Source organism: Anneissia japonica, unplaced genomic scaffold (assembly GCF_011630105.1).
Source record: "Anneissia japonica isolate Jap-2015-1 unplaced genomic scaffold, ASM1163010v1 scaffold1302_len1884557_cov193, whole genome shotgun sequence".
Lineage (NCBI taxonomy): Eukaryota > Metazoa > Echinodermata > Crinoidea > Comatulida > Comatulidae > Anneissia > Anneissia japonica.
The window spans coordinates 21766-40456 of NW_022736804.1; the positions used below are offsets into that span (position 1 = coordinate 21766).

Below are 18691 nucleotides of genomic sequence, written 5' to 3' on the forward strand. Positions count from 1 at the left end.
ACGAAGATTACAAAATGTCTAGGAAAGCTTCCAGAAACTAACCATAACTCCGAAAGGTAACATAATCTTTTTAATGTATATATATATGTGCATATGTATATATGAAAGACATAACATCGGAAGACTTATAAAGCAATTAGAATAGTGCTTATGTATACACTAGAGAAAATTAATTAATGCATTCAAAAAATTCCTTCATCCCCTTAGGAATTCTTTTCTTGCATTAATCTAACATTTGTATACATAATTCTCCACTAGTGTATGATAGTCAACTATTCTAATTGCTTATTATTATATCAGGAGAAACAATAGATTTTATCGATATCATCTAGCAGCATATTTTTAGTAATACTCGCGCTCTTAAGTATTCATAATCCAGAGGTCTCATGTTTGGAGAAGCCACTTTTGGAAAACTTGGTTTAATGAGCGTTCTTTGCACATCTGATTATTTTTGCTTCACATGGTAATACTGATGGGCAGTCGATTTCAGGGAAACAAAAGCAAACTTTGGAATCTCAAAAATTCATAATAGAATGCTAATGTATATATTGTACAGTCATAAAAGGAGAACGTAGAAATTTATATTACTTTTGATAGAATCTGTGTCTGAGTACTAACTGCCTGTAATTAATGCCAGTTTTTATACTTTTTTATTTATGCGTATAAGAACTATCAATTACAACTTACTGAAAGTTTCTAGTCTTGAAGCTATAAACGCCTATTTGATCCCTGTTTGCCAAAGTTTATAATAAAGTGTTCCAGAGTTTTTGCGTTTAGACTAATCCACAACATTATACCTGCCACAATTAGGATATATATTTTGTTGTAAATTGACCTTTAGTTTATTTTCTAAAATACTACATACATTCCAATTAAAAGACCTTTACAGTATAGTATCTGTTATAAACAGATAGTTAAGTTAGTTTATAGTAGTGTGTCTCGCAGGCTATTATTTATAGACCTGTTATTTGTGTAAAATTATATTTTCGGTTGAAAGCCAAGAACTATACTTTAAAGTCTATACAAATTATTAGGAATTGAAGACTTGTTTTGTTTTTTTTAAGTTCCGACAGTAAACCCATGAGTTGTGTACAATGTACATTTAACCAAAGCAAAGTGGACTTGTATATGAATGTGATGTGACATCATCATTGCCATATGCAAATTACAATATATAATGGGCTGAATTGATAATAGTACCTCTCTGTTTCAACTTATGTTTAATATAGAATATGAACAGTATTTAACATGACCTATGAACTTGTGGCAGTAAATTATTGGAATGTGAGTCAATGCAGTTGATATTCTTGCCATTTAGAAATAGTTACAATGTTTAATTTAAATTATATGTAATATCTAAGCAAGTAAACTTAACACTGCCCGTATACATTTACTCAAGATGAGTGAATGCTATATTAATAATGCCACAGCCAAATATCTAAGTATATATTGGGCTGTATTATGACTATGTATGTTTCAGGGGTTCATTTCATAGATATTTTGCAGTAATGAAAATAAATTTATATACCTCCTTGGTTGAAGTGTAGGATGATCCAAGCTTCCATTCAGCAGCTGTCATAGTTAGTCATATCCACAATATGTAGGATTTACGGCTAGCTGTGTGCTAAATCAGGAAAATAACGAACAGTATTTTAGGATCACAACACACTACCTTTTAGGTGTCATATTGAAAATTAATGGACTTTCGTGCTAAGCCACACGACTTGGATATTGTTCGCTAAAGTGTGGGAAGTACTTGTAATGACACTTTTACTTGTGCATATTTGGGACATGCGCATATTGTAGGCCATTAAGTAAAACGTTATGATTGCTTAGTTTTAATTTTGACCATGGAGGTAAAAGAAGCATTCCTCCAGGTTTCACATAATGGAAAGGTCCATTTAAATCTGTATACAAGATTAAAGATGTATTGTCCCTTGCTAATGTCAAAAAATCATAAAAAATAAGTTTGAAATAAATTTTGCAATAACATACAAATTATTAACTTGTGCATAGAAATTATTGAATTTAAAAAATGTGTACCCTAATTTTTAAACTAACAAATTATAATAAAAATAATAAAACAATTTTCAATTTTCGCTGTAAACTGACGTGTAGACATTTTTTAAAAACTCTAATTTCTATGTTCAAGTTGATAACTTTTATGTTAATTCAAAATGCGAAAGTTAATTTAGAAAAATATTTTTATGATTTTTTTTATATTTAGCATGAGACAATGCATTTTTAATGTATTTTAAATATGAAATATTTTTAATATGAAATGAAATAGTAGTATGCAAATATTCAAATACTGTAGGTTATATGAACAGAAAATAGAATTTAGTATAACCGGGAATAAGTAGACCACATGTTTTTGGCCTGGGGGATTTTATAGAAAGAGGTGGATCCTTATCAAAGCTAAAGTCCCTACCTATACACAACCATATAATTATCCATGCCATGCTCAGGGACACACAAAACTGGCGTCTCTAGGGGTTTAAAAGGGGGATGCTTGATGGGGGTGGTGAAGGTGAAGTGGGGGATCGATGATCAGTTGAGGGGTGCTAACTCACAAAATGATGATTTTTACCTTCTTTGACTCTGATTTTGGGGGGGGGGGGAAAGTGGGGGAGCGCAAGTAATTTCTGGAGTGGTGTACACCCCCCGCACACTCCCTAGATACGCCACTGCACACAGATACTTATGTTTGATTTATGCAAGCTACTCCAAGTGTGATGTTGGCTTTTTGTAATTTAAAAAAAAAAAATTATGGTGGGGACAAAAGACTTTTTTTTCATTTGGCATAACAACTCTTATGAGACTGAAAACTTTGATGCAGATACCAGCCACAACAGGCTTGTTATTTTAGTCCTGCAGTATATTTTACTACAATTAGGTGTATTTTATTGGTATACGTGAACAACTGAAAAGCATGTACATAATATTATTATTTGAGCTTGTATTCAGAAAATCGTTAGTGTTATTGTGTAATTACTATAACGTTTTATTTAGTCTAAAACTCCTCAATTTATGTATTCTCTTATTCCTACAACTTTTAAAAACCAAGCTTTGTTTTACTTTAGCTTGGTTATTTTGTTGTTTCCTACTGTATTCGTTCAAGTCGAGTACTGTACTGTATATTATTCTTTCATCATTGTTGGACCATGGAGGTAATTTTTATACCTCCATGGTTGGACTTCCCACTGTAAAGTGAGATTCGAAATAAAATATGCTTTTGGTTAATGTTTTGTACAATCCACCAGTGTAATCCATCGTATTTTTCAAAATATGATGTCAATTTGTACATTTGAATCGGGATATAATAAAATGTAATGTTCATGTTAATGTTTTGTTCAATAATACAATTGTTGCCAGTGTAGTGCATTCCATGTTTTAAACATGATGTCAACTTGTACATTATATTGAGAATAAAATAGAATTTAATGTTTATGTTAATGTTTTATTCAATAATTGTTATTTTATTTTTTATTTTTTTAAATTTTATTCGGCTTTACACTGGCAACAGTTAGTGTAGTGCGTTCCATGTTTCAAACATGACGTCATGTGTACATTAGATTCAAAATAAAATTAAATGTTTATATTAATGTTATATTCAATAATTAACAATTTTTGCCAGTGTAGCATATTCCATGTTTCAACATGACGTCAATTTGTACATTAGAATCAGAATAAAATCAAAGTAATGTGAATGTGAATGTTTTGTTCAATAGTTAACATTAGTTGCCAGTGTATTGCATTCCATGTTTGAAACATGATATAAATTTGTACATTAGATTCAGAATAAAATATAATATAATGTTTACGTTAATGTTTATTAAATAATTAGTAGTTATTGCCAGTGTAGTGCATTTCATGTTTCAAATATGACGTCATGTGTGCGTTAGAATTGGAGTATAATAAAATGTAATGTTTTACGTTAATGTTTTGCTCAATAATAACATTTTCAGTGCATTCCATGTTTTAACCATGATGTCAAATTCGTACATTAGATTCAGAATAATATATAGGCCTACTGTAATAATGTTTATGTTAATGTTTTGTTCAATAATTAACAATAATTGTTGTCAATGTAGTGCATTTCATGTTTTAAACATGGTGTCAATTTGTACATTAGAATCGGATTATAATAAAATTTAATGTTTATGTTAATGTTTTATTCAAAAATTAACAATAAATTTTGTCAGTGTAGTGCATTCCATGTTTCAAACATGCCTCAATTTGTACATTCGATTCAGTTTAGAATAAAATGGAATGTTTATGTTAATGTTTTGTTCATTAATTAGTAATTGTTTTCAATGCAATGCATTCCATGCAAAATTATGACGTTATTTTTTTATGACTTAGAAGCTTCATGTAATATGAGTTGCATTGTAGGCTTCATTTTTTCTTATCTATATTTAAGTTGATGATATATGCAAATGTTACAAACATCAGCTTTATTGCTTGTAGATTATAAAATAATGAGAAATAAGTCAAGATCTGTCTTTTCATTACTATTTTGTGTCTCTTTTAAACTTGAAATATTCGACCACGGAAGTTTTCAAAATAGACCGAAAATGTATATAAAGAAACATCGAGTTGTTTTCTTTGTTTTTTGTTGTTTTTTTTGCTGTTAAAGATGTTGTGCAATACTACAACATCTTAAATAAATCAAGTTGAGTAAACTTTCACAAAGTTATGAAAAGTTCGCGTCGATAGTCGCGCCCTGACGATCCTATTTAACACTGGAAAAGTATAATTTTTCAGATGATGTCAACCAACGATTGTATCGCATATTGTTATCGTTGTAATGATGTGTACTTTAATACGCTATTTACCCTAAGCGGCGCGTGAAACGCAACGTGTTTATTTCTGTAATTCAAATGAGTGGACAAGAGATAGTAAACTAAAGCCATTGACGCGTTTATATTTGGAATCAGTTTCAAAGCAACATATTCGGTTTCCATGACAGTTGTTAAGTACGCATAGTGTCTGCACACCCTCCGGATAATTTCTGAATGATCGTGGGACATTGGTGGACAGTCAGTCTCTTCCGTTGTAGATTTCACAAGGTTCAAATTAGCAAAGTACTTTAGATGTATTTCAAAACAAGCCACTGTGTTTACAAGATATGCCTCACGTTTGTTTGGTTTAGCGAAGATCCGGAGTTTGTTTTTTGGAACTGAACGTTTAAAAAAAAATTGAGTGAACGAAATCTTGAAGGAAAGAGATAAAAAGTAGATAAATTATGTTTTCGACGACGATACAGCACCCGAGATGGGAAGAGGTTGTTAAGTATTCTCACACGAAGCGAGTTGGTTCTTACTTGATTGGAAGAAATATCGGCGAGGGAAGCTTTGCCAAAGTCAGAGAGGCATTGCATTGTACAGTCGTCGAGAAAGTAAGTGATGTACGGTATATACAGTAATGTGTCAATTTTCCATCATAAATTTAGGATGCCCTAGTTGATCAATGTGCTTGTTTTTTTCCCGATTAGCTTTCATTAATAGTTTGTTGTTAGAGTGCAGAAATGAGATAAAATATACAAATTCCGAAGGATTAATTTATCACCGCGGCAAAAGCGGGTGAGGCAACATAATGTGAAATTAAACGAATTATTGCAAGGACCTTTATAAAAAAAATATTAGAAGCCAGAAGTTGTTACACTTAATGCCTTTATTACAATTAGGATGTTTATATATGCAAGGCAAGAACATTTGGCTTTGGCTATATGTATAATATAATATAATATATATATATATATATATATATATATATATATATATGGCCAATCAATAACAGCACAAAATCAGTACATCAAATCCATAGGCCATCGCTATAATAATATAATAACGCGTGTTTTTAGTGTTTGACTTTTGCCGCCATCGTGTCTATCCTTCTACAGACAACTGCGTTGTCTTCTTCACTGCTGTCGTTCTCCCAATGGCGATTGAAACCAAAACCTTAACAATGTTATGAATATATCATTAAGTAAACTTTTCGATTAATTCGAGATGTTTCGTTTCATATTTTGCCAAATAAGCCTATATCGACGATGCACTTAACAGGATGTAGACTTGTGCAAGTTCATGACTCAAGTGTTTCCGGTTCTGTTGCTAATTAAGCATTTTGGTGGTATAGTATTAATTACAACAAAAGTAGAACAAGAAACTTTGCTATACACATGCCTCATTAGTTGGGGACAGTTCACTTCATGTGAAATGTCATCTCCGCGCTCAGTTTACTTTGAATAGGCTATTATTTCTCAGCCCATCAATTTCTACAACGTGTTTAATATGTGTATGTTACAAAGACACTTTCTGTGTTGAAATCTGTGAAAAAAATATATTACAAATGACCATATAATTTTATTTTAATTTTATTTCGAACCTCATCTAACAGCAAAAAGCCATTTACAGGATGTTTTAAATACAATACATATAAATATAAAAGCGCACCCAACACCGCCCACCCCTCCTTTTCCCTAATAATTACGCTTAAGTAGTTACAAATCACCTTAACTCACCTTATTTTGCGAGCTAGTACCCCCTCATCAAATCATCGTGTCTCCCCGCTTCACTTTCGCCCCATTTCACATCATCCTCTCATTTCAAGACCCCTAGATGCTCATACTCATATAGTATTTTTTCCGAGTCTCTACAGCGTGCGGTGTAACTTTGTTTTGTCGGTAAAGTGGGAGAAGGTGCAAGACATTGAACTGGAAAATTCATCCTAATTTTCTCTTCTCCCCCCCCCCCCCCGCTCTCCCGTGTGTTTGGCCAATCGCATGAACATATCGTCCTTCCACAGGCAACTCCTGCACAGGCATTGTAAATTCCTGTTGTCATCATTAAGAAACAATCATCATTAAAGAACCCATTACAATTTTTATTGTTTTACATTAACCTGTATATTAGACATAATTATATTTGATGTATCTCGGTGGTGTGTTTATTGTCCGATATCTAGCTATCTATCAAATGAATGACGGCTATTCATTGTGTAAACTGTCCACTATTGTAAAGTGGACAGAAGTAAAGGTAATTATTCTTGGACAAACAACAACTTTGGCACTTATCGCTTAGAAAACAAACAATAATTGAGCCATAAAGATAATATCATCTTTGGGAAACTACGAGAATTTGCACAGAGAGCTATTAAAATAAAGAAACAACAGATTTTTGTGGGGAAATCTAACTTTATTTTTTTGGCGCCCGGGTAAGAATGGAAACAGTGTCCCTTTGCAGCCCGGAGATTATTTGTTCAGGTCCTTGCAGAAGCTCAGCATTATATACTCCAATTTAGGGGCGCATCCAGAGATGTCCAAAAGGGGTGGGGGAGAAAGGAATGGAAGTGGGGCCGATCGAGATAACACATACGACCCTGCGAAATTCTTGTTTTGTAGACGCCGAAAAATAATCTCTGAGGCGTTTTGGGCGATCATCTTTTTCTTACTTTTTTTTTACTTCTCCAAAAGAGGGACAGGACTTGCCCTCCTTTGTTTTACTTCTCCAAAAAGGGGACAGGACCCCCCCCCCAAATCCTCCCCTGCTGTTAACTAGTTACCGTATCGTCTCCATCTGTATCTGCATCTGTTACAAACGACTGGTGTAGCTATCCCGTGCAGTGTGCGAGCAAGGATCGTCAACAATATTTAATTACACCTAGAACCACTATTAGGCCTCCTTCATTTTCATTGTATACTTATATGCTCTTGGAAATAAATCTGATTCAATTCAATTTAATCATTATATTCAGCATACAATCTGAACAATTCAAATATTAGCTTTTTTCCGTTATGACAGGGATCTCAAGGTGGAGAATCTTCTTCTTGATAACAACAACAACATTAAAATAATTGGTAAGTGTCGTATCTGTTTCAATTCCTACGGATGTCCCGAGATCTATATTTGAAGAATAAAATTTTTGAGTCAAGGACGTGGTCAGAGAGAATATAGAGGAAGAGTCCCTGGAATCCGCCCCTCAGGTTCTGGTGGGTAAAGCCGAACTCTTAAAGACTCAAATAGTGTAGGAGTAGAACAGGTCATCAATTGTTATAAACGGAGATCTTATATTAAACATAATAATATGAAATGTATATTCCAACACAAATGAGCTATTTGTCGAGTATATGGGAATGTATTGCAAATGGTTAAAAACCGAGGCTTATTACAATCATTGGTTTGCACATTAATAATGGGAGCCTGAATAATCATTTGCCGCCTTTTAAATAAAATTAAAAAGGTTTTTTTAATTTTTTAAATTTGCATGAACCATTAAACATTTCGTTCCAGATTTTGGTTTAAGTAATCTAATATCGAATCTAAAACCAGTAGTTCGAGAGAATAGTGGACTTCGCGTATATACGGGAACTCAATGCGGAAGCCCTGCATACGCAGCGCCTGAGATAATTGCGAACAGGAAATATGGACCAAAAGTTGACGTTTGGAGCATGTAAGATTGTTAATCAGTAACATTTCATTTAGTGGCGTGGGATATATTTTGTAGGCCTAATTGTATATGAAATTAAATGAAAGATGAGTAAGATTGGCATTCAAGTTCCCAAATAATACTTTATGAATTCATTTGCTTTAGTGGAGTGAACATGTTTGCTATGTTGTCGGGCACTTTACCGTTTGTTATTGAGCCGTTCAACCTCAAGCTCCTACTACATAGGATGCTCAAAGGTCAGATGTCAGAGTTTCCTTCAAACATTTCAATAGGTACGTAAAAAAAGTGGAATCGCTTTCTTTTTTTTTCTTTTTTTTTTGATTTGATAAAATGGTAACCACAGAGCTTTTGAAAACATTGCACAACAAAAGTATTGTAGGCTCCTATATTCTATCTTTGGTACACACACACACCCTACCCCCACACACACACCTACACACACCCACACACACACACAAACTAAATGGATTTAGTCGATCATTATCATCATTGCCACCGTCATCGTCAACTTCACCATTTATCATCATTCGTCATCTCCAGCATAATTATCATCATCATCATCATTATCAACGACGACAACAATTATTATCATTTCATCATTCTCATTATTATTTTAAATATTATACTGTACCTATTGTTGTTTGGTTTTGCAGAATGTAAGAGTTTCATATTAAAACTACTGGAGCCGAATCAAGTCAAACGCTTATCTATCCGTCAAGTTGTAGAGCACGAATGGTTAAACGGAGACTACCTAGACCCAGTGACGATTCCCGCGCCCGCTGGCCGGATGAGTCGAATGGACATAGACCCAGACGTCATCCATTACGCCCACGAAAAATTAGGCCTAGATATTGATCACATGACTACATCAGTGATTCGTAACAAAGCCAATCATATATCGGCAATTTATTATCTTCTCCTAAAGAAAGTAGAAAATAGAAACATGTGTGTAATAACATCAAGGATACCTTATTCAACAAAAGAGTTACAAGAAATGAGAGCAAGTGAGGAAACCACAGATGAGTGTGACGTTACTACACAGAAACTTGCAGAAGAAGCTGTGAGTATAAATTTCCCGAATTCTCACTGATATTGGATTATATATATGTATATATATATATATTATGTATGTATATATGTATTTATGTATATATATATATATAATGTCATTTGAGACCATTTTAGGTGCATTGAGTAATAGTAACATGTTATTTCTTTCATAATTCATATAGAATAACTTACAGTCAAATCATTTGAAACGAAATAGTCTGCACTTCAAGATGGCTCTTCTTGCTGGAATTCACCATAACAAAGCGAATCAACCCCAAAACGAATTTATAGAAAAAAGTGATGCAAAGCCTGACACAACAACAGCAGCTGAGCATACCAACTCCCAAAATGGAGATCTTACCAAAATTGAAATTGAACAGAACAATAAAGAGAGACACGAAGATGACGATGGAAGATGCTTGATGAATAATATACATAGGGAGGATAATGAGCTGAGAAAGCAATTTGACGAGGTCATGACTCTCAAAGAGAACATATCACAGACTGAAAATGAACGAGACATCACTGGCTGCAATGAAAACGCTGCTCTTGTTGACAAAGGAGTGACAAAAGTTGAAAATCAAATTAGGGAACAAAACATAAGTAATAACATTGACAAGAGCCAAACGACGATGGACTTTGCTGTATTCGAACAAAAGAAAAAGAAACCGAACAAAAACAAACATATCACGAGACGTGAAACGGAAAATAAATTTAAGGCACAAAGAGAAATTTATCAAAGAATGCTTAATAGAAAAAACATTCTAAAAGCCGGTCATGCAAATTTGACTTCAGATGGAAGCCGTAACACCTACCCACAACTTCACCGACGAAAAAGTTTAGGTTATAATCGTAGTAATTCCTTTGTTCTGTCCAAAACCTGCATCTCAAAACGAAGGTATAAGAGGTTGCCTGACTTAGGTCCAAGACGACATACTGAAGCTCAACCTGGAGGCTTAGGTAATGCAAGACAGACTGCAGACGACGACGTATTTATGAAAATTTTGGCACACCAGTCTGTCAGTAATCATGCTCAGAATTCCCCGGCTTTTTCTATTGCCGCTTTAGAACAGTCGGAAGTTCAGAAAAAACGTAGCATCCCGCCATGCAACAGAAATACAGCACCATCCTCCACAACTTCAAGATCAAACAACTCTAACAATGTTGTTGGCAAGATTCTAATTGACAGGAACAAAATGAAATCACAAATCAAAGTTGTCTTAACAGATAAAACGAGGACGCCTCGAAGGATATCAAGCGTCGGAAAATTGAGGAAAGATTACATAGACAATACCAGCACAACTATCACTCCACTCAACAAACCAAAAGAAGACATTAATTCAGGTATTGGTCAGGAAGTCACCGTCAGGCCAGTGCCGGATCTCCAACCACCATTGATTAACATCAACAAAGATAGAGCAGTGTTGCGAAAATTGTCAGCAGTACTTTGAACTGTTACATTTTGAGAAAATTAGAGGATGTCGTTAGTTTTATGAAGCGAGTCATCAACCTACCTCCAGCGATGTAGTGGAAGGTTGTTCTAGCACCCAGGGTACCCTTTCTTCAAGTAAAAAAAAATCGATATTTTTAAAGCTATCTAATACATTGTCAGGGCTGTGCAGGAACCTCATCTTATTTTTACAAATTATTATTTTTAAACATTATTTATTCCTCTACTTTTATCAATATAGTTTAGTATTTCCTTTTGTCTGTTATTGTTAATTTCTATACCAAATCAAGTTCCTAAAACATGTGACTATACAAGGTAAGGTTGTTCCAATCCAAAGATTCCAGAGACAACGGCAGGGGCGGATTTAGGGGGGCGGCTCGGCCCCACCTTTTGGGAGGTAAAAAAAAGAAAAAAGAAAGAAAAAATGAAAGAAAAAGAAAAAAAAATGATAGCCCAGAACGCCTCAAATGTTATCTTCGGGCGTCTAGAACACAAAAATTTCGGACCCCCTAGGACATTGTTGTCTCGATCGACCCAAATTTCGGCCCCCCTTTCGGCCCCCCTTTTGGACATCTCTGGATCCGCCCCTGAACGGTGGCTGCAAAAAAAATTGTTGACAAGGCGTCCGACAGCGAGGTTCCGAACCAGGGGCTGACTGTGATCAGGGTCCCGGAAAAAAAATCCTGGTATGGTTCATGGGGAGCGTTTTTATGGCTTAGTATGGCTCAAAATTGTGCTTTTACACCACAATAGGGATTGGCAATAAGAATAACATTCTGGATAGGCAAATTAACATTCTTGGTCTGACAACCTCGTCGTGGCGTCAGACGATAGGAGGTCCAGGTTTGTCCGAAGGTGCGTCACCACTGTCCAGAGATATACCACAAGCCATTGCTATACAGTAGATTAAGTGGTTTAGCTTCTTTGAGCAAAAAGAAATTAGGTTAGAGGCTAAACAGCATCAGTGAAGTCTTCAACTTGTTTCAGAAATGTTGAGACTATGCTATGTTGGTTTAACAAGAGACTATATGCAACCTCTAATTATTGTTAGATAAAATTTATGGTTTTGCAACAAACAATTTAATGTTATTATTATCAGTGGTGATGTTGTTTCTGTTTTAGCTACTGTTAATATTGCTGATGCTGCTATTTTGGCCGCTTTGCTAATTTTGTTGCAATTGCTGATAATTTAGCTGCTACTGATACCATTGCTGCTGTTATTGTTGCATTTAGTTATCATTGTATATGTGTAGCTATTGAAACTGTCATAAAAGCAGAATAAACAACATAAATGTTTAAGTTTCTGTCTTGATATAGTTTAATAGTTTCAAAGATAAATATGTAGTATAATACCAATAGTTCAAAAAATTTTAGTACTAAAATATGGACACACCCCATATATACCAATCTATAATTAAGTAAGTGACAACAGTCTTTTCTTGTACTTTATACATTTTTTTTAAACAGCCTGTTATTAAACTAGCCCTCAGAAATTAAATTAAAACACTAAATAGCTCAAATAAGTAATACCCTCAAATTATACACAGATCAGAAAAATTTCTGTTGATACAGTATAAAAAAACTTGGCACCACGAAAGGACCTTATATTGATTACCACACAAGTAAGGGTCTATACTAGAATATAGCAAACAGTGTTAATAAGTTTAATAAAGAATTATTTATTGAGATGTGTCACAGAAAAAATACCCATTGTAAACTCTGAGGTAGTATTTTGTCTAATAATCAGCACCAATTGAATATAAATATTAGCACAAACAATATGCATCACACATGTGCCTTGGTTTAGCCAAATATAATATATTCAGATACTACAAGTAATATCTTGTACTACCAAAGACAAAACATTTGCTAGGATTATTAAGGTTCTAGCTAAAAACTGGACAAGACTCTGATTTTTCATATGGTTCACAGGTGTGGTCTGGGGGTGCAGGAGTGTGGACACACCTCCACTCTATGGCAGCAAATTAGTTTCGAAGTGGGGTTTGAGAAAGACAATTGAGTTTCTACTGGAGTTGGTATTAGTTCTGCATTTGGATTTTTTTCACCCCAGGCCGAAACCACCCAACGCCTCAGATGAGTACAACCTGGTACATTCCACTGTATTTTCCAATTAATGACATCTTTTATTTCTCAAGAGTTGTATAATAGGCAATTAATTATTAACAAAAAAATTGAGGACAATAATAAAATAACTAAAAAATATCACTACATTACTTGTACTGTCCATACCAAGTTTAAATTCTCATTTAAATTAATGTATGAAAACAAAACAACATCTGGCAATTAATGGAATCAAATTGGAATAATGAAGAATGTGAATTTGATCATCTTCAGAATAATTCTTCAATCCACAACACATCCTATGATGGCACATTTTTTGGCATATTAATTGCTGTCTTGCTGTCGACTAAGCAAATTTCCACAAAATTTCTTTTCTCACACTACTGTACTACCTAGTTGATGTTACCTTGCCTCTTTTAGTCCATGTTTTTGTAAGATATTCACTGTATGTTCATATGCACTGTGGAGAAATATAATCAAGGAAAACATGTTAGAAGTGTTCCTGGGGCAAGGTGCCTGCCAGGCCACCCTTACATTAAATCTAACCTGGGTTTGCTAGCCCATGATTATAAGCATCAACCTTTATTCAGTTTTGCAAACTTTTGGACACAACTGATCCATTTTGAGGTAATTTGACCTACATTTATATAATATTATCTGAGAGTATAACACTAACAATCACCTAAACCAGACAAGGGACAGCAAATATTGACAAGAAGCTAATAGAAGAAAGTGTTAGAAACAGATTTTATCTGCAGCACAAAAGGTTAATTGTCCAATATATGTAAGTGGTATCTACAAATGATATAGTAGAAAATCATTTAATCTTTATAAAAATTAACACCTAGAGGGCGGTATGACAAACTGCAAATTTAACACTATACAGTATTCAACTTATTGAGTTAGACAATGTAAATTAAAGATTATTTTTACTTTCAGGCTCCATCACTCTTAAAATTCAATTCAATTCAATATAACATTTATTCATCAACATAAATTCGAAAGTATAACATTAATCATTTAAAATAAAATAACAAAGTGGACAAGGGACAGTTAAAAATAAGAAGGCTTGTCTAATCTTCCCCTTAAGACATGTACACATAAATAAATTAATTAATAATAAATTTAAAAAATATATAATAAATAATTTAGGTGAACAATCATAATTATTTTTTAAAGAGCATTTTAGTTAATTTCAATCATCCATTGGATTTTCTTTAGAGAGTACTGTAGATAATTTGCCATTTGTACTTTACATTTTATGTTTAACCACAGAGATGGATTTTTTATTAATAGTACTGTAGGATAATTTGCCTTTAGTATGTACATCTTAGTTTTGTCACAGAAATAGATTGCTTCAAATCACTAATTATATTGTTCCAGACATGGGGACCATGAAGCTTAGGTCCTCACATTAAGGAAATCAATTTATTTAATTATAAAAGAATTTAACATTGTGTATTCATATTCAGGATAATTAGTAAAAATCTTAAATTTACAAAAATTGGAAGCTCAATATAATTTATATAAAGTAGTTGACAATCATTGATTTCGTTTTTTGGGCAACAATTTAGAAGACTAGCATTGTCATATTTTAAAATATGCAAACGACAAATGAATAATTAGTTAGATTTATTAATTAGATTTATTTACCTTCCATTTCTGATGATTTTATAATAACCCTGATCAGCTAAATTTACAACTGTTGACCCCAGTCTAGATTCCGCAGTTTCGCCGATCACTCCACCATCAAATACAATATCCAATTTTGGCCACAATTCTTGAAACTCCTGTGAATGCAAACCTACATCATTAGAACTCAAAAAATTTAATTTTAATAAATGAAGAGAGAAATAAAGAATGTAGAATTGAGGACTCATGATTTTCAGTGAAGATTACCAATTTAATAGACAACTGACTTGCCTGGATGGAAAGTGAGCTCTGAACGGAACTAATATTTGCACTTGTCAGAGCTAGTGGGGTCCCTACTTGATCGGCAACTTGACACACAAACTGATGGTCTGGAATCCTGAGACCAATCAATGATGTTGTTGGGTTGAATTCTGGGTTGAGGGCAGCAGACCTCTCAAATACTAAAGTGACTGGACCTGGCAGAATCTCATCAAGTAAAGTGTTAGGTACTGTTACATTAGCCCATCTGAAACAGAAAGAAAATGTTTATTTCTAATTCCATTCCATTCTAATTTTCAATTTTTTCAATTAAAAGCTAAAATATATTTAAATGTATGAAATATTAAAAATATTTAATTTGTATCTTCATTATAATGCATTATCAACACATGGTTTAATAGCAACTCACTTTGGAATATCTTCTATTTGTGAAACACATACAGCTATTGGTTTCTGGGAATTGCGACCTTTAATGGTGTACAATTGTTGGACAGCCTCAAGCGACTGAGCCAAGGCTGCAATGCCATAGATGGTGTCTGTAGGCACAGCTATCACCTTGCCTTCTGTTAGCCTTTTGGCTGCCAATGCTACTGCTGCTATAGGATCTGAAATTAATACAACTAGCATTTAAAAAAAGTCAATCAGGTTTTATTAGGTACTCAACCACTGTGTCCTGAATCAGCATTAAAAAACCCCATTGAAAATAGAGACGTCAGACTTTAACTGAATTATTTTTTAGCAAGTTTCAGTCAAATGTTTCTCATAATGGTTTCTCAGTTTAAGGTAATGCATCTTGGACTAGTGCTGTTCAATGTTGTGTATACAAAGATGATGAAAATATTGTCTTTAATCAGCCGAGTTTGTTTTGGTGCCTACATAAAACAGACGGCTTGGGTTTGTGTCAAGTTTGGGGCAACATTTGTTAAACTTGCATATTATTGTGCTTTTACATAAAATTACATTTAAATGTCCAAAGTATTATTTCTTCTTGTTACATTGTAAGACTAAATTCTTTTTTTAAACCTGATGGCTATGCTCGATTGCACATTTCTGCTATCCTACAACGCTCCTTAAAATACAACGAGTGCATATCTTTTTTTATATCCTTTAATTATATTTTTTTAAATATTTCCCCATCATAAATATTGGATCCATCCTCTACCTAGTGGCTAGTAGTCTAGTTAGGCCCTGGCCTAGTACAGGGGCTACAACAATTGATATAAGCAGCAGAATCATTCTAACCTACTTGTTGATGCTCATGCCAACATTGCATTTGATTACATCATCATGCCTTTGTATACCTTCACGGTGACCATCGCCTACCTCCTAGCTAGCCTACTAACCTATGAACCTACCTAGCTAGCCTAGCTAGCTAAGTAAGCTAGGCCGGTGCTGGATGCGATACAGATATGGTGGTTTTCCCAATAGTAGTCCTACTTACCAGTTTTAATGTTTACAATCTTTGACATCTTTTTTCCAAACACTGAAATCATTTGTAAATTACACGCCTGTTACATAACTTCTTGACAATAACACGACCACAACAGTCAGACTGATGCAACCATGCAACACATGCTGCAGCTTCTTTCATTGTTTTGTTTATCAATAGCGCCCTCACTATAACACCTCGCGCCGTACCGTAGCGTAGCTGAATACAGTACTGTATTTAATTCGATTAGCCCCGTTCCGCAAACATTTTAAGCCAGAACTCAAATTAAATATCTAGCACTCAGAAGCAAGGCTTCAGACCCAGAGGCAACATTTATCACCTGAATTTCATGGTAAAATGACTGAATATGGTATTATTTTTTATGTTTGTATATGACAAATAAAATGATTCTGAATCAACCTAAATCAATAAAAATCTGAATCAAAATAAAATTACGTCCGTCGTTTTATACTGCGAAGGATACCGAAGGTCAGAAAAACTATGCAAACTTAATTCTTTTGTCAACCAATTCATATCACCCACAAATAAACTTATATACCCCAAAAATTAAATTGATCATAACTCATAAAACAGACCAGTTGGCAGTGCCGGATTAACCATTAGGCAAATAAGGCACAAGCCTTGTAGTGGGCCAGGCGAAAATGATGGGCCATCAAAAGTTGGACTGCAATATTATTTACACTCTATTTTCCGGTATTATTAGGCCAGAAAACTCGGAGACATTCTACTGTTAGAGTTGTGGCAGAGTATTATTACCATGGGGTCCATTCAATTAACATTTGGGCCATTTCCAAAATGTGCCTTGAGGCCAGACGATTCTTAATCCGGCACTGCCAGTTGGGTTGAATAACTTAGTTTAAAATGCTTGCCTTCTAGTCACAGGGTGACTGTCAGGACCCAAGACTAACATATTCACTCCGTAAGCCAAAGGGCGAGGGTGCGGGCATCCTCAGAGAACATGACTCTCTGACCGGGAGAGGCAGCTTACCCTAAGGGTAGGGCGTGTGAGGGACAGACATTCCTGATTAAAGCATCACATTACTGAATCAGCCACCTTCTAGGATATCTTGGAGTGTCACCCTCTGGAGTGTCACCTCTATTATAAATATTGTTTTAACAAAACCACATAAGTTATCAAGCCTTTCAAGAAGTTACAGATCGAAAAATCGATGATCTTCATATGTTTCTTAAACTTGCTGCTAGAAATATATCTGATATTGGAAGATGTAATTGGCGAGAAAAATGTCGGTATAATTTTCACTTGGAAGTCAAACACATTGAAATAAACAAAATTAAAACTTTCAAATTGTCGTCGTAAACTACAAATGTTTTGATAGTGTATTTTAGAACATTAAATTATTGAAAACGCACGCATACCGTAACCAAAGTAAACTGACGCAAAGGCCTATCCCACACTTTTATGCACGTTTTTGTACTGTAATTTTGGTACGGGTACGTTTCGCTTGTCGTCGTCATTCGTATATAAGTAAATTTTCCACGATCTGAAGAGTTTATGCGACCCATCTAGATTTTTTCCGCTACTCAAACATAGGGTCTCGACCCATAGGTTGGAACGGTGGGTAATAGTAGAAACTTTACCTTGGTTTTTGAATTAGGGAGGCTCACTTCAATCTCAACGTTAACAAGATATATTATCTTTAATCATTTGTCAAGACCATGGGGAAATACAGTATCTGGAAACTTGGCCTAGGATAGATGAGATAATTGATTGACTTTAAACATAATTTGTAAATTACCATAATTTCCGGTAATAATTATTGGGAAAAAATGACCAAAGAAATCAATTACTGTGCTGCCTGGACCTAGTATATCCACTGGTAATAATAATTTTATTGGATCTCTCCTTACCAAATTTATTATCAAGATTTCCTATAATTTTATTGCGTACCGTGAGAAAAAAGGGAAACTACGGAAGCACCTAAGTGCCATTCGACATTATATACATATGTCGACATGTCGAGATCAACTATCTTGCCAAGACGATAATAAAAATGTTATGTTGTCATGGCGAGATAGGTTATCTTGACAAGTCGACATAATAAAAATTGTATGTTGTCATGGCGAGATAGATTATCTTGACAAGTCGACACAATAAAAATTGTATGTTGTCATGGCGAGATAGATTATCATGTCATGTCGACATACTAAAAATGTTATGTTGTCATGGCGAGATAGATTATCTTGACAAGTCGACATAATAAAAATTGTATGTCGTCTTGGCAAGATAGTTGATCTCGACATGTCGACATGATATGTATATTATGTCGACTTGACAA

The 18691-nt window shown here is 34.3% G+C and overlaps 2 protein-coding genes across 2 annotated transcripts; one reads left to right on the forward strand and one right to left on the reverse strand.

Annotated features, from left to right (window-relative positions):
- The first annotated feature begins 6984 nt into the window (after positions 1-6984).
- Positions 6985-11375, forward strand: LOC117116911 (probable serine/threonine-protein kinase DDB_G0277165). The gene is made up of 6 exons (XM_033261045.1): positions 6985-7019; positions 7806-7861; positions 8295-8454; positions 8596-8723; positions 9105-9511; positions 9684-11375. The coding sequence occupies exons 1-6, from the start codon at positions 6985-6987 to the stop codon at positions 10950-10952; spliced, it is 2055 nt and encodes a 684-aa protein (XP_033116936.1). The 3' UTR covers positions 10953-11375.
- An 870-nt stretch (positions 11376-12245) lies between these two features.
- On the reverse strand, positions 12246-16535 carry LOC117116905 (yrdC domain-containing protein, mitochondrial-like). Its single transcript, XM_033261037.1, has 5 exons — positions 16386-16535; positions 15354-15549; positions 14957-15191; positions 14687-14823; positions 12246-13493 (listed from the first exon to the last, which is right to left on the reverse strand). Exons 1-5 carry the CDS (start codon positions 16435-16437, stop codon positions 13436-13438), a joined length of 678 nt encoding a protein of 225 aa, XP_033116928.1. The 5' UTR covers positions 16438-16535; the 3' UTR covers positions 12246-13435.
- Between the last annotated feature and the right edge of the window lie 2156 nt (positions 16536-18691).

What these genes read in the sequence shown, in the direction of transcription:
- LOC117116911 (XM_033261045.1), top strand. Translation starts at nt 6,985, where the DNA reads ATGACGGCTATTCATTGTGTAAACTGTCCACTATT. An exon ending in AAAGTTGACGTTTGGAGCAT is followed by an intron (nt 8,455 to 8,595) that starts GTAAGATTGTTA and finishes CATTTGCTTTAG; the next exon opens with TGGAGTGAACATGTTTGCTA. An exon ending in AGAAACTTGCAGAAGAAGCT is followed by an intron (nt 9,512 to 9,683) that starts GTGAGTATAAAT and finishes TAATTCATATAG; the next exon opens with AATAACTTACAGTCAAATCA.
- LOC117116905 (XM_033261037.1), bottom strand. Translation starts at nt 16,437, where the DNA reads ATGATTTCAGTGTTTGGAAAAAAGATGTCAAAGATTGTAAACATTAAA. An exon ending in AGAGCTCACTTTCCATCCAG is followed by an intron (nt 14,824 to 14,956) that starts GCAAGTCAGTTG and finishes TTGCATTCACAG; the next exon opens with GAGTTTCAAGAATTGTGGCC. An exon ending in AAAATCATCAGAAATGGAAG is followed by an intron (nt 13,494 to 14,686) that starts GTAAATAAATCT and finishes ATTTCTCCACAG; the next exon opens with TGCATATGAACATACAGTGA.